At 47.7% G+C, this 16,502-nt stretch overlaps 1 protein-coding gene across 24 annotated transcripts in view; it reads right to left on the bottom strand.

Moving 5' to 3' along the window:
* Window positions 1–16,502, bottom strand: part of ATXN1 (ataxin 1) — a 222,030-nt gene that overhangs the window by 13,154 nt on the left and 192,374 nt on the right. For all 24 annotated transcript variants that reach the window (XM_050308033.1, XM_050309087.1, XM_050309622.1 and 21 more), the window contains one exon: window positions 2,836–4,876. In XM_050308033.1, the coding sequence (XP_050163990.1) occupies window positions 2,836–4,716 (1,881 nt within the window). In that variant the 5' untranslated portion in view covers window positions 4,717–4,876. The remainder of the gene's footprint in view (window positions 1–2,835; window positions 4,877–16,502) is intronic.

Raw genomic sequence — 16,502 nt, 5'->3', positions numbered from 1 at the left:
GCTTGCTCCTGGTAGCCAAAGAAAGGACAGGTAATAATGATGAAAGTCCTATTACAATAAGACTATGTGGAATTGCAGAGAGGTAGACACACAAGTCTTCTCTTTTAGGCATCTTGAATGCAAAGGAGTAACAGCTGAACTTTAGGTTCTGGCCAGCTGATACTTACTTGACTTCTTCCTAATCCAGAGCCAGGATACTGTGAAGTGGGAACCCAGCATCCCTCCAGCGCCAGTTAGTTCAGTTATTACAGCCTTTAGGTGGGTTAATTTTCCTCTAGGTTTTCATATCCAGGAAAGGGTTGGATTTACCAGGTGACTGGAGGACTGGGAAAGGAGGGAGGGCAACCTCTTTCTGCCTAAGTGCCATGCTGGGGAGGGGCAGCTGCAGGCTTGCACTATTACCATACAACAGCAGCTGCATGGTGCCTCCCTATTTACATTACAGTTGTATATGCTCAGCTGAAAATAACCTCCTACCTCTGTCCTTCAGTTGGTGAGAAAATTAGCTACTGTTTGCACAGAGTCTGAAAATACGGATTCATCAATATTATAATGACTTCCCAGAGATCCCTGGGAGGAGTAAGTGAGCCAAAGCTAATGATAACAACGCTATTTTTATATGGCACTTACTCTTTACAACTTACACTCCCTTGATAATACCACTTGAAAAGCTCTCTTCTTCCAAAAGCATGTATGCAACTGAAACTTAATTGTAATAAAATACTTTGTGAAGCTACACTACACACGCAGATATATCTCCCTAGCACTCTGGAGTCAAGACATATATTCAGTGCAGCAGCACCACAGTGCCGCTGCTCAGAGCAGCGTGACTAAACACTGTTCTTTCAGCAAGGAGACTAAGCCTTCTTCACTCAAGGCAATTTTCTACAAGCAATGGCTGCTGCACACCTGCAAATAAGTCTGAATGCTTTCACAGAGCCACAGCAGGCTGAGAGTGAGGTCACAGAGACTTCAAGCATATAGAAACTCTCTCTCTCTCTCTCCCCCTCTCTTCTCAACCCAGGCAAGGGAAAACGAGCAGAGCCATCCCTGCTATGCAGGGACCCAGCTGATCTGGGAAGAGACCCAAGTCCTGGAATCAGCAGGAAACCTAAATTAAACCCCCGTTTCTAATCATATCTCTCCGTGACTCGCCCTCCATTCTGGAAGCATCCCCAGTGGGAAATACAGCTGGGGAGTATTTTGGCTGCGTTGATGTCAGCCTGCTCCTGATAGGCTTCTCTGTAAGGTGACACTTTGCTGGGTGAGACCTGTGTGCCAGGCCCTGGATTTGTACAGCCTCAGACTCGCTTGCTTTCTGCCAGAGGATGGCACTCCACCCCCTGCAAAGGTGCAGCTCTTCCTGGTGCCCAGGACTACAGCACATCGCTTGCATTGACAGATCTGTGAATGACACATGACACAAATGCTACCTGCTAATTTGTACCTCTTCTGCTGGTGCAGAGACCCGTGGCCTGACTGCAGGGAGAGAAATGTTAGCAGGATGAAAACTGCAGAATAGAGATTGCTACTTTTGAAATCTCATTATTCAAGGCACTGGGCAAATTATAGTAACTGGTCCTGATCCAAGGACAGTTCCTCATATCATGAAGCCTGAGAAGAGCCAAAATACAGTTAAAAAGTGGGGGAAAAAAATCGAGTCTTTATACTGAAAGCATCAGAGGCCCAACTTCTGTCAGCTGTGCAGATACAAGCACATACATGAACAAACTCCACACAGGGAATCTGTATGTTTGACATAAGAAAGAGGACCTGTCATATGTAGTAATTTACCATATATATGCAACTGGGGAAGGACAGGCCGCAGACTGCTGCGACTGTAAGAAATCTTCCATGGGATCTGCTCTGTGGTACCATCGCTGTTTGTTTTTCTTCTCCAAACTTGAGGTGTGTTACTACATGTCCATGTCCAGCTCCTCTCTCTCTCTCTCTTGTTCTGGTTCTCCCGTGCTGAGGGTGCAGCATCAATGGTGCAGATGCTGCAGTTCACAGCACTCCAACCAACCAAAAAGACTTGCAACAGGATTACTGGAACAGAGTACCTCTAGGAAGCAAAATGCTACACACAGCGTATCTGAATTTTCAAGTGTCTAAATCACTCAGAAGAAGGACAGCATTGGAATAACGCCTTAAGATCAGTTTGTACTCATTCTTAACCTCTGGAAAGTTACAGGTTTTCCTCCTGTATTGCAAACCAAGACATAAAGGTCAGAAGCACAGCCTACCCAGACACATAGGTGGTTTTTCTTTCCAAATTTCCCTTGATCACAGAATTTATGTGAGCCATGCAGTGTTAAAACCACCTGCAACCAAAGCCTCAGTAATGCTCTGTAGTTCATTTCAGTAACTTATGTGTGAGACCATTCCCGGTCAGCTCCAAGTTTTCAAGCCATGGAAATTCACTGCCTTGCGCCCTACCTATCTCTCTAGGGTAGGATTTGAGGTGAATCTAACCTGAACTTTCTGGTCTGGACAGTAAAAATCACCTACCAAAATGAAAAATGTAACCTCTCATACTGCTTTTACCATTTTGTATTTAATCAAAAACCAGGATAATCATGTAAGTCTTCCTGTGGGTTCTCCAGCTATAAAAAAGACCTATTTTATATCCAGAAGACCACATCTATCATCAGTGTGATTCCGATGGCTCTCCCAGCAGGGTGAGTGGGATGATTTTTGGTCCACAGTTTGTCTCAGGGATGGACGAGGAACCAACCCCAAGTGGACCCAAAGCAAATGAGATGTGTTGTTGCCCAGAGTGCCACAGCACGCACCCCAGTCCAACGCCCCCACCCCACCATGCACTGCCATTACCTGTGCTCGATGCTCCCCAACTGCGAACTGTATCACGGCAATGCCTGGGTTATGGCTCTCTTCAATCCTCTCCACAGTGCTGGAGTCTATTTTCAGGTCGTTGCTAATTTCCGCGCTCTGTATGAAGTCTTCCGTTTTCAAGTCCTCTACTTTCTTCAGCTCCCCGTTGGCCAGCTGAATGATCGACCCCTTCATGAAGTAAGGGGGCAGCGTGGGAGGTGCGGCAGCAGGGGAGGCGATGGACTGCACCACAGGCAGGTGGATCTGCGCCTGCACCATGGTGGCCTGGTAGGCAGGCTGGGTGGTGAGGGGCTCTGCGCTGAAGTTCTCGCTCTTGGGGACGGCGGTGGTGACGAACGTGTGAGGCACTGCTGCAAACTGAGGAGACGACGTGACGATCGCGGGCGTGACTCCTGATGGCTCGACGTCCGCGCTGCCGACCGGAATCAGCAGGGACTGGGCGCCAGGGATCACCAGGTGCTGCGGCAGGCTGCTGGGGTACCCGATGGCTTGCTGCTGACCGCTCAGGTAGCCGATCACCGGCGGCTGGGTCCCGGCGTAGAAAGCCGTCGCCGGCAGCCCGACAGGGAGTTGCTCAGAGGCGCTGTGGGTGGTCTGAATGACGGTGTGAGGGGACAGTGTGGCCACCGCCTTCACCCCCTCGTGGCCCAGAGCCTGCTGTGGAGACAAGGCATAGGACCGGTGGGTTGGCTTTCCTAAGTGCAAGCTTCCCTTGTCATTGAGGGCTGAAGGAGAGGTCTCACGGTTGGAGGCCTGCTGCACCTCCATGTCTGCCGTGGGCGTGCTGCTGTTGGGGACCACCATGACGGAGGCTCGGACACCTGAGGAATCCCGCGCACCGTACTCAGCGGGGCTCGAGTGGACCACCACGTGCCTGGTCTCATAATGATGGGGAGCTGGTTTATTGCCTGCTTTAACTAGACCCAGGTCGGCAGAAGGCGAAATGCCATACCTCCGGCTCTTCTCTATCTCGCCGTTCAGTACCTCCTTGGCCTGCATCGCCTGCAGCCGGCTGCTCTCGGGTTTCTTGGGGGTATCCCTGGTGACAAAGTGGCCCCCTGAGTCCGTGTACTGCACCACCACTTGGGAGGAAGGGCCGAGAGTGAGGGTGTGCGGGATCACTGTCTGATGCGGGTGCAGGGGGACCGGGATGGTTGGAGGAGAGACATTTCTGACAGTGCTCTGGGAAGAGCTGGAAATGTGGACATACTGGTTCTGCTGGGTGGGTGGAGGAGACCCGGCAGCAATCAGTCCAGGTGTCCTGACCAGGTGCGGCTCAACTTTGTGGCCCTGCTGGCTTAAGCCGCTCATGCTGGCCAGCAAAGTGGAATAAGCCTCCAGCTGGGAGCGCTGGGATGGAGTGGTTGCAACGGCTGTGGCCGCCGCCACGGCACCGGTCGCAGAATTGGCTGTTGGGGAAATCAGCTGAGAGGGGATGAATCCGGTATACGATCCACTGTACTGGGGCCCGACGAATTGGAAGGTGTGTTGCAGGTGAGTGTACTGCACGGGGGAAACAGGGGTCCCTGACTGGGAGAGGGCGGGCGAGTACACCGTGGGAAGAGTGGTGGAAACTGGAACGGACCTGGGCGCACTGGGCGGGGAATAGTCCAGCCCTGCAGACAGCGACTTGTGCAAACCCTGCGGCAAGCCTGCCTCCACTGATGACGTCCCCGCAGGCCGGTGCCGGCTCCCCAGGACGCCCTGGCCACTGGGTGTTGTGGGGAGCCATGCTAGGTTATCTGCACGGTGGTTTTCGTTTGGCAGGACCGGCTTCACCTCCGAAGGCAGGCTGGTGGCAGGGATTTCTCGCTTCTTAGGTGGCAGGCATTCATTGCTCCGCTCTTGGTTGGATTTCATCTTTCGCCGTCCCCCCTCCACTGTGCTTGCTTCACTGTCTGGCTGGCTCTGATTTCAGTCTGATAAATGGAAAGTCACATTTGATTTCTGCAAGGGATCCAGTGACTTCATGAGGAATCATCTCCCTGTGAGCACGATCCTCCGACAGCTCCTCTGGATTCTGCAATGAGAGGGTGGGCAAGGAAGGGGGGAGTCACACTGTCAGCACTGAGAAATTAAAACAAATGAGCAGACACCCCGAAACAGCAAATGAGAAAAAAACCTCCAGAAAAAAAGAATCAAATGGTCAGGCATTGCCACTCCTATGTCAAGGGGCAGCTGACAGCTGCTCTGTAAGAAGTATCAAAAATACTGGGCATGGCTGCTAATGCATCAGGAAAACGTTTAAAACTGTAGGCAGATCAGAAACTCCCTGGCCATAACTGACTTATTTCCCAAGGCCCTTTCTCCTTCCTCTGGGAAAACCCTCCATGTGCCTGTGGTACCCGGTTTGTTATTCCAGACTCTCTTTCCCCTGAAATGAGCCTTCACCCTACTGTGTCCTAAAAAACACAGGAGTGAGGCAGGGAGCCCTGAGGAACAGCCACACACAAAATATTTACGTTAGCAACAAGTAGCTATTAGTGGTACAGAGGGAAGGTGGCGGGTCACTTCTAAACACTTGAACGTCAGAGTCACCCACGGGGTGACTTCACATCACACCCTGTAGGGTTGTGGAGGCAGCAGCTGCCTCCCTGTCCCTCTCCCCCCCCCCCCGCTCATTACAGGCACACGTGCCCTTCATCCACCAGTCTGGCAATGAATCTCAGCCCTGTGATCTATTTACAGCAGCAGCACAGAGTCAGATATGGCTCTGAGCCAGGTTTTCGATGTGTGGGGTTTTTTATTTGACCCAGTGCTTTGAACTCCCTCTGCTACTGACACCTCACATCCAGGTATCCAGGCAGGACTCTGTGTTGGGAGATGCTCCCTGTCACCTAAGGTTGGCCAGAGCCAGATGCTGGTGCCATCTCCACCGCTGGCAGGATCCAGTCCCCCTTTTTCTTAGTGACTGCCAGACCAGAGGGGCTGTGGGTACCACACTCATGGCCACAGCCACATCTCCAAACACTGAGCAAACCCAGCCCTGGGGCTGCCTCAAAAGCATACATGGGTTTCCTGATCCAAAGCAGAAGCCCCCACCACTGTAAAAGCTCACAGTTTCATATTCGGCTGATTTTGCTATTGGAGCAAAACAGTTGCTTTGCATCCCCTAATTCACCCAAAGGCAACAAAGTCTTCCTAACTCTTCCACTATCTGCTAAAGAACATACCGTATCTAAAACACATCATGCCTTGAAAAAAGGCAAAAGGACCTGTCAAGTCTCCCCTATCTTCCTGAAACCTACCTTGCCCTGTCCCATAACAAACGTCATGGAGAGTGAAACTTCTCCCCAGCCCCTGTCCAGCCACCACCTGTCATCTGCATTTCTGGCTGTTTTGAAAGTTATGCAAGAATGGGTGCTGAGAAACCTCGCATGACCGGCAGCTTAACAAGAAAAGTATGCATTACACGTAGGAAAAAAGGAGAGAAAAAGAATTAAGAGTGGATGTGAAAGAAGATGGAAGTAGGATATAGCCCACTTTAAAGGGAATGCTGAGCAGCAGTAATGATACTTATCTTATGGCAAGTAATATTCCTTTGGGAGATTTCTTTCCCTGCTGCCTCGCTTCTAATGAACAATAAGCCTGATGTTTATATGTGTATGAAGTACTTTGAAGACACACTAGACTAAGATTAAACCTATCTTTAAGAGCACTCTTTACGTTTATGGTCCTCCAAGCTGCTGTAAGCCTGCAGGAAAAGTCCAAACGTTCTAATGGTTTGATATAATCAGTCTTAAGTTAATTATCCCATTCTTTAAATATTGATAAACAGTAATGAAAAACCAATAGCCAGAGCCAGGGGAGGGGAGTAAAGCACTGTTTCAGCGTGGATTCTCTGACTCTGAGGTGATAGCGAGGATGAAAGGACTTGGGGTAGCTTCAGATGAGCAAAGGCCAGTGATGCCTTCCTTGAGCATGGCAGCCCAGTGGCAGCAGTGCCCGCTGAGTGATGGCTGGGCACCACCGCTGTCCTGACCTGCCCCATCTGTCAGCACCACCCCCTCGGTACCGCGACAGCGGCCAGATGAGGGCAGCCAGGAGACAGGGTCCCTGCTAGATCAGCATGGGTCTTCCCCCTCCTCCTAGCAGTTGCTCAGCGTGTCTTGGCAACAGCTAAAATTATTATATTACACATGACTTACAGATTTTTCTTTTTAAGTTTGACTAAAAATAAAATCACCGAGCTCACATTTGCGCAGTCATCCTTGGTTAACTTTAGCTCACTGTAACCTTCTGCCCTGGGCAGTCAGCTTTGGTAGGTAAGTCAGCAGATCCTGACCGAGGCGGCTGCCCAGGATGCTGCCCTTAACATGGGGTGCTTATCCTGCCCCCTTGCCACTGGGAGCTCGTGCTGGGCTTGGACCATCCTTCAGTCTCTCCTGGATATGGACATGAGCTGCACACCCAGAATTTAAATACACTCCCATGAGGAAAAGCTGGGAACAGAGGGCTGGCTTCTCTACCTGCAACAGAGCAAGGAACTTGTACATGGAACCAAATAGGGCCAGTCTCTTTTCCTGTGATGGATAAACCAAGTACCCCAAAGGTAGTGGTTCGAAAAGTCTGAGGCATCTGGGTTCAGCTTCTCCTCATCAAAAATACTACAATGAAGCTCAGTGAAATGTGGCAAAGTTTCATTCTGCAGGAGCTGAAGCAAAGGTTTTGTTCTGCTAAATAGTATAGAACCACTGAGTTTTGGGTGGCCTCCAATGTCAAAACTAGTATCCTTCAAAAATAGCAAATACTCAATCTTTTGGGTCTACTTTTTTTTTTTCCCAAAACCTCCTGGAGAACACAGGAGAAATAAACAAATTTAACAGAGACAAGGGATCAGACAGCCACAGAGCAGTGAATACTGCCCCACTTTTCCAAGCTCGAGCACTTCACAGTGAGATTTTGAACTCCTAACAGACACAGGACTGAATTTGCAAAAAATGCAAATGTGCAGCATAAAACAGCCTACTTCTTCTTCGAGACTTAAAAGTAAAATGGTAACTTTTCAGCATAATTCAAGTTCCAGCAACAGTAAAGATAAGACAGGACTGATTTTGCTTGTGAAGCAATGAAAGGGAGACAACCCAAACTAAGAGTGTCTCAAAGGCAAGAGGTACAAGACCTGGTAAAACAGTTTGCTGCTGGCTGTCCTAGAAAGACAAACGCCTGCTTTCTGTGGTGTGCCGCAGGGTTTGTTATCTGTACGCTCTTTTTTTTTTTTTGATTCAAGTAATTTTTCTGACTCTGGAGATATCCTTTCTCTTTAACTTCGGAGCTGTCAATCACGATTTGCGATATACGCAAACAAGCAGCAAACACCAGGTGATTATTTTTTGCTCCTGCTTTGTATGTGTGTGTGTCACACAAGTGCGTGCGTGCGTGCGTGCAGGCATGTGTAATTATGGCTGGGAAGGTAAAGGGGACAAAGAGATCAGGGAGAGCAGCTGGACTTTGGTATCTCTGGCAGTGAGTACACATGGAACATTGCTAAAGTGTCTGGACAGCCAGTGTCCGCTGGCAGCCTGCCCACACTCCAATTCCTGGAAAGGCTTAAGGCAGAAAAATAATCACTTGGAGGAGTCACCATCTGGGCTTGCTCTGGTCCCAGAGGGATTGCTCACTGGAGCTCAGGATATGCATTTTCATGCAAAACTACAACGTCTCTCTGTAAGGCACTTTAAATCTTACTCTGTTTCTCCAAACAGTGTTTTTCTATTTATTTCATCTAATAAATTTAAAACCCCGGAGAGGATACTGTGTTAGTTAGATACAGCTTGAGGAGCTGACCTCCTTTATTTATCCGGAGTTCACTGCAGCAAAGGTAAAACCAGCAATGCAAGCCTCCAAACACACAGTGGTGTGCACCCAGGACTGAGTCTTGGGGTGCAGAGAAGTTTGGCCCAGGCTTGCAAACCACAGCAGCTATGCAAATGGTGGGACTTTGACTGCCCTCAAAAATCAGGCGCTTTTTGCAGTCCCATGATGCAGCTAACATAATTTTTTGTGTCTCTAGAACTTCTTCAGAATCTAGTCCCTCGTCCTCTCTGGTCCCTGACCTTCCTGCAGTTGCCAGCAAGCTCACACCAACATATGCCAGCAGAAGAAGGGTTGGGGCCATCTGCCTGCTTGCCTCATTGCAAGGAGGGGCAGCCGTCAGTCTCAACTTCAGCAGTATTCAAATCAAACCAGTCACTTACTGTCAAAAGGCTCCTTTGATCCCAGGCTCTAATAACACACAGATTACTATGCCTTTTCAACTTTCACCTTCCAGCTCCAGGTATTACCAGCAAATTCTCACATTTATCTGCGTGATAACAAGATTGTGTCTCTCCTCCTTCAGACACCGCTGCCCTGCCCGGCATGTAGATGTTAATGCAGTAGTCAGAGAGTTGAGCCTGATACACGGCTCTTTATGTCTGGGGTGTTACTGGGCAGAAGCAGCAGCACAATCTGATGCTCCCGCCTCAAAGCACCCGCCCATCCTATCATGATAGGATGACTGAGTAATTTCAGCAGCACTGGAAATCAGTGAGAAGGGAGGGCACTTCACCCCACCTCTCTCCTCCCCTCCAAGGAGGCTGGCATCTTGCAGGATCAGATTCAGAGAGGTGAAAAGACAGACACATTGCAGAGGGCTCCACAGCCGCATTCTGGCTCTCAGATCTATATGCCAGCTTTCTCCCCCTGCTCTACACGCTGCCCGCTGCCAGCTACATATTCATTGTTGTAACTGCTACAGATTCCATTAGCCTTGCCATGTGCAGCTCAGTGCACGCCAACAATAGCTATAGGAGTTTATTGTCCAATCTGACCAATTTCACAGCTCTCTGGCAGAATTCCCAGGAGGGCCAACTGCAGAGATCCATTAATAAGAAACATGAAAACCTCTAATAAAATTTGAAATTCTCCTCCCAGAATGAAAGGATTCCTGATCAGCAGTAAGTCTGCAAGATAGATTGTCCATGCAGTGTTAGCTCTTATTATACTTTTGGGAATCTGCCACAGCAAATTGCTACAGGTTTCGGCACAATGAGCAGCTCTTCTGCTCGTCCTTCCTCTCCCTGGTCAGATCACACAGACTCCAAGCAATATAAAAAGCAAGTGATGCAAGCAAAGCTCAGCAAGCACATCACTGGGAATGAGATGCCCAAGGGCTTGACTTTCCCATGGAATCTTATGGTGCAAGTATGTAGGTAACCAGAGCTGAGAGAGGAAGATTTAGGAGGAAAAAACAGTGTAAGACACGTTCCCAAAAGGACAGACAGATGATGGAGTTCCAGGACAGCCATTCACAAATGCATACGATACAAATTGATTACTAGAAAGCTACTCCAGTGGTTAACTGTCTGTTTATGCTACTAAGCTCCCAAATTTTGAGGATAAGGAGAGATGTGCATGTTCTAAGCAGGGCACATGCCTCCTGTTTTCCTGTGGTTAGACTGTGGTTAGGGACACATAGTTATTATGTGTGGTGGGTGCTCCTGAACTGCACAGGAATAAGGCACTAGAGTTAGCTTCCATTTTAGTTAAGCTAACTGCTGAATGAAGAGCTGGAATTAATTTTCAGAAGTCTGCAGGTTTCTGCCATAAGTTCACCTGGGTGCCGTCACCTCATTCTGCAACAGAATGCCCATATTTTCAGCATCTGAAGAAGTCATGCCATGCTCTGGATGTGCAGTAAACCTGTGTGCACATACAGCAGAGCAGCTACAAGTAAGCCTTGCAGGACTGCATCATGGATGATCTAAACAGATTCACAGCTGCCTACATCCTTTGTTTACACAAAAAAACCAGCCACTATTAGCTAAGGTGATCCCTCCTCTTCCAGCATGCTTTGCAGAGAGGTGGTACCACAGAAGTAATACAAGATGCTAGGCAGGCTGGAAGCAAGGAGGCACTTCCTCTGAGAGCCACATGCTGCCCCAGGACAGGGCTGCCACTGGAGTGCAGAGTGCACTGGCCATCCTGCTACCCTCTCAGTCCACCTCATGGGCAGCACCCTCACTCCCTGGCCCAGAAATGCCCTGCCTTGCAGTGCCAAACATGGGTGCTCAAACACCATGAGTCAGACCTTGCTTCTTGCCTCTGAAACACTGGTTTACAAATAGAAGATTCATTAAAATGATAAAGGCAAAGGGGTTTTTTATTACTATTATTGCTTCCTTTAACTTGTCCCTCTGCTGTGTGAGGCCTTTCAGGCTTGAGGTGTCTAGCTTTTCCCTGCAACCCACAAGATCAGAAACTTATTAGTTTAGCTAAGAGTGGAATTTCCCATCTCATCATTTGACAGCAGTGTCGTGTTTTGTGAAATAGCATTGGATATCTACAGACTAGTGATAAAAATGCAAGAGCTGACAGTGCTGATTACAGTGAAGTTTTTTTGAGGGTAAAGTGCTGGACTCCAGAGCTTTCGGCCTCTATGGAAAAAGGGGAAGGATGTAACTGCTAAGTAAGGGTCTAAGCCCTGGGGCAAAGCCATGTGAGCGTGCACAGCTTGATGCACGGCTTTCTCTCTCAGTTGCACAGCAGAAAGTGCACCTCAGCTAACCTTATGAGAAGCACCTCTATCTGAAGCCACAAAGGAAAGTCCTGGGGCTGCTCGTGCCTGGGGTTTCAGCTTAGGCTGACTGCAAGGTGCATAGTCCCACACACTGAGCTGACCCAGCTGTGATGTTGGAGCACATTCCAGCAGGATGATGATTTACCACCATGCTGCACTGAAGCTTTTACAACCTGACAGATGTCTGCCAAAGCCCTCCAAAGCCCTGCTCCCAAAGTCTCAGAGAGTCATCTGTGCCAAGAGCATGAGGACCACCAACCCAAGGTGCTAGGGAAGTCAGCAACCCCATTCACACATACCCAGCGTCTGTGGTGGCAGCGTGGAAGTTGTGGAGCAAAGACGTGTGTATTACAGTGCTCCTTCAACCCCACTGGCACCAGGACAGAAAGGTGGATTCCACCTATGCCACTTTGCAAGTGGCCAGAGCAGTACCTAACCTTTTAGCTCCTGCTCTGCACCGACTGCTGCCAGAGCAGGTCAGGTTGACAAGACCAGTTTGTCTGACAGGGCTCAGAGACATCCTTTACTCCTCTACTCGTCCCCTAGAGGTGCTTCTTCAGCTTAAATGAGTGAATAGAGTTCATTTATAAACAAGTCTAATACCGAAATTACTTTGTTGATGTTTTTCATTTATCTAAAATGTGCCTGGCTACAATGGGAGCTGCCTACACAATTTTCCATTGAAAATTTCACATGAGTGACTATAAACGTAGCGACACCCACTCGCCACTCATTTTAACTTGTGACAGAAACTGTCATGCCTGTATGAACACATTTGTACTGCAGATATGTCACACAGGTCTCCTTCCATGTGTCTGAAAACGCTCGCTAACATTCTCTCCTTCTGCAAAACAAATCAGACAGGCGCCTGGCTCTGATGCCAGGAGACATGAATAAGACCCCCACGAAAAATTACAGAAACCGGGGGTGTTTCACCCCTTTGAAGATCCAGCCAGTAACACCAGCAAGCAGCAGCCAACTCAGAGCAGCCATTTTACAGATAAGCATGGGTGCTCAAGGGGAGGAGTGTGCCTTTAAGCCTGGCTGATAAGGGGACAGACAGTGTGAGAGCATGGCTTTAGGGGCAGATTTGGAAAGGTCAGCTGCAAGCTCAGTGCCTTTCCTTGGAAGTCCTCCCCACCGACTGCTTCTCTGGTAGATTCCACATGCTAGCAAATTAGACTTATAATTAGTCCATCTGTAAAGTGTGAAACGTGAACTGATGTTAAATTCCCCTTGAAATGGATTCCAACACCTTGCCTTCTCTGAGGCTTCATTCAGCAAAGCTTTAACCTGAAGCAATTTTGCATAAGCCCTGGCTCATAGCCTCAGCACACACTCGGTGCCCTCCCAAATCAGGATCACTGACCATCACCACTCGCAAAACCAAAACACCAGCAACTAACTCTGGTCTCGAGGCATGCAGCACATTCTCCCAGCACTGCAGAGGGTCAAGAGAAAGTTCAGCATTCTCCTCAGCCACCTTTTTTCCTCTAATTCTTTAATTTTTTTCTTCTTCATTCAGGGTCCACTAGGTGTCTACTGTTAGCTACATCTGGATGCACCCTGCAGCACTGTCCACTCAGCCTGCAGAGACCTTCAAACCGACAATCTCAGCACAGGTAACGTCTTGGGTCAATGCAGGTATGAATACATATGGGCAAGAAAAAAGCCAGACCAGTTCTTCTGCACCCCTTCTCCCAGTGAAATGCCTGCCCTGGCCCTGCAGCCCACAAAACCAAGTGACTAGTTATTCTTTCTGACTCAGCGTTGTAGGGAGCCTCTCTCCTGCTTACTGGAAAGCATGGCAGGCAGATAAAATGGGCACAGAGCCCAAATCCATCACCAGTGTCACTTGACTGAGGCCAGCACAGCAAGGGTGAGATTGCCCTAACTGTTCTACCTGACTAGACAACACAAAAAACAATCAAGAGAAAATTAAGTAATGCAGGATTATAACAACATAGCAGGTTCCACAGTCACAGGCTCCAGTTGTAATTAAAAAAACCACCCGTTCCAACTAAGAATGCAAAGCATCGTCGTCATCGTTCTCTCAAGCAGGGAACATTGACAAATGAAGGCGGTGTGCTAACAGGCAGTGCCAATACTCCTAATTTAAGTATGTGAGAAACAAAGGTATGTACCATCCAAGACTGCCAGAAAGAACTTGCTTTAAACAACAATCAAAAAGAACTCTGAGGATTTAAAAATTACTTTCCTAACAAAAAACAGATACAAGAAAACTTTTTTCTCCCCTGCTCCCAGCCAAGTGAAGAAAGAAAAAGAAAACAACAAAAAAAAAAAATCACACAGCTCCCATCAAGGTTATTTATATAGGAGTTTTGAACTCAGGAACTAAAAACATTCCTGCATTGAACCTGTGGGTCCAGTGAGTCACAGCTTGGAAATCTGAATGGACCTTTTGTAAAAGCCACTGAGCCACGAACATGCTTTCTCACCGCTGCGATCACTTCTGTGAAAGCATCTTACCCATCTGCCACTGGAAATCCACGGCGCAAGACAAGTGACTCCCCAACACCAGTGAAAAGGACAAAAGGATGACTAGCTACCTGCAGCTGGTTTCAATCGAAAAGCCGAGTAATTATTGCAGCCCTCTCCTGTGGCTCATATGGAGCACAGCATGGAGCTATAAAGCGTTATGCAAGTCTCATGTGCTGCCAGATCTCTTAGAGCAGGCAGCAGCCAAGTTGCTCCCTCCCACCATTGGCTCAGCTTCATTAACTTAATCAGGTATTCATTCATTCATTCACTCACTCATTCAAAAAAAAAAAAAAAAATTACACTAAACCTGGCAAATAGCCAGTGCCAATGCATGCACGGAGCATGCTCAAATCAGTCACTGGGGCTGGAAGAAAAAGGGTAATCTAACAATCCTCAAGCTTTGAGAGGGGCTTTAGTTTTGCACACAGCCAGGGTGCAAATGCATCTTTGCCACAGCCTCCCAAAAACCACGAAGGGCTTGGGAGCTGTGGTGAGGTCGGATGCCGATGCTGAAGACCACAGAATCGAGAACAGCCCTGTAAGACAGCACAGACAGCAGGAAGCAGAGTAGAGAACTTCCCCAGAGCAATGACTAATTAATTAACTTGATTATTTGGGGAGGGGGGGAAGGAGTTGTGGCAGGATCAACTCAACTCATTTTGCTGCAAGATTGCTACCCTTTCTTTTGCACATACCACATACAATACACAGCTTAATCCACAAAGATGGGACCAAAGCAGAACAGAAAGAGGGAAAAAAAAAAGAAACGAAAAAAAAAAAAGGGAAGCACTACACAACCAATGTTAAAAGCAATTGGTAATAGAAATCTCCATTTGACCCCTATATCTATAAACAAGAATTTCTACAGGCATATAGCACTCAGGCATCAGAGTCCCCTCCCTTACACAGTTCTTGCACTTATTTTTCTTGGTCTTTACATGTAAGTTTGCAAAGAACATTATTATTTCCCTCTAGCTGTCATCCGAATGACTTTCACTGCATTTTTTTTTCCAGCGCGCTACAAGAAAGCTGCTTTATGACTATTCCAAAAAGCAGGCCTTGAGAGTCAGCTTTAATTTTACTGTGAAGAATTTCATGCAGTGAGCCAGGCTGGGCATTAAGGAAAGGGGACAGGTGTTACATTTCCCACAGAGGAAGCTGAGCAACAGCATGGAAGCAGTCAGCATTTCTCCCCCCTTACCTCATTCTGCCCTGCATGAAAAAAATACCAGATGGCAGGTTACTCAGAACAAGTCCATAAAACTAACATGGAAATACAAAGCATTTAAGATTTTTTCAATATAGTGTTTATGGTTCTGTGATGAAAATTATATGCACTGGTGCAAATCCTCAGCCAAAGAAAGACCTGGCTGACATGCCTCAAGAGCACCCACACTCCCCACTTTTCTCCAGTGATGCAAATCAGATCTTATAACCCTCCATCTTCTGTTATCATGGAAAACTGTAGGAACTTCAACTGCCTCTTCTCTAGATGGCCTACAAGTCACTATTTCTCTTCAGAAAAAAAAAAAACAAACCCCTACCTTGAAATCTTCTACAGCCACTGCCACAAACCACAATACAAATGGCAAATCAGACAGAGACTTTCAGAAGGGTTATTAATATAAAGCCAATACTTAGCTAAAGGTCTGCAGTTCAGATGCACTTAACAAAAGCCTTTAAAATACCCCAAACCAACACCTGTTACTCTGATCCCAACTCTTCCTCTGACCATACCACAGAAGCCCATGGTTTAGTCCTGGATCCCCTCCTGAAGTTCTGTGTAGGTGAATGGTACTGAAAAGCACCCAAGTAACTAGCAGACAAGCAAACACACAACTTCTGGGGAACCAGCTGTTGACACATCTAAGGCTGCAAGTGAAAGTTACACATTGCGTTGACTGAACATCAGTCCTTTGCTACATGACAGATTTGCTGGGGGGAAAGGATTTGCTGAGAAAAGAAAAACTACTCAAGATGCTTTTACTGCATTAACAGAATTTTAAAAAAGAGATGCAAAGGTGTTTGAGGGCAACAGGTTTCTTAGTCCTTGGCCGCCTGTACTCCAAAGTGCGTTGGACATCAGCCAAGCAGTCTCGAAGTACTTTACACTGAAGTCAGCTTCCTTCACCAGAAGTTCAGTCTCAAGCTAAGGGCCTTTCAATTATCCAAGCACTTAAGCACTGTGCCTCTTTCATTACCTTTGTCCTCATCTCTAACCCTTCTCTAAATGGTGTCCGAAACTTGGAGGCTCTTCCTTTTTGCTTCACCTACCCTCTCTTACATCCCTGACACATGTACTTCATTCAAGACACAACACAATCCCCTCCTCCTCTGCCTGTGCCTAACTTCCCCTCTCCTGCTAGAACAGCCGCTCAAGCCTTCTCCATGGCAGCAGACTCCTTTCCAGGCATCAGGGCAACAAATTACCCTGAAATTCCTCCTCCTGAGCCCCTCCTCCATACATCATGCTCCATACACGGGAACACCTGGCAAGATGTGATTTCTGATGCCAGAACTAGCAATAGGAGTTTTAAAGCAGGCTATCGGAAGAAGGTCAAGAACACAAAGGTACAGGAGATGA

This window comes from Myiozetetes cayanensis, unplaced genomic scaffold (assembly GCF_022539395.1).
Source record: "Myiozetetes cayanensis isolate MyiCay16 unplaced genomic scaffold, myiCay2020 scf1, whole genome shotgun sequence".
NCBI classification, from domain to species: Eukaryota; Metazoa; Chordata; class Aves; order Passeriformes; family Tyrannidae; genus Myiozetetes; species Myiozetetes cayanensis.
The sequence above is the reverse complement of the archived record's forward strand: the minus strand, read 5'-3'. Positions and strand labels throughout refer to the sequence as shown.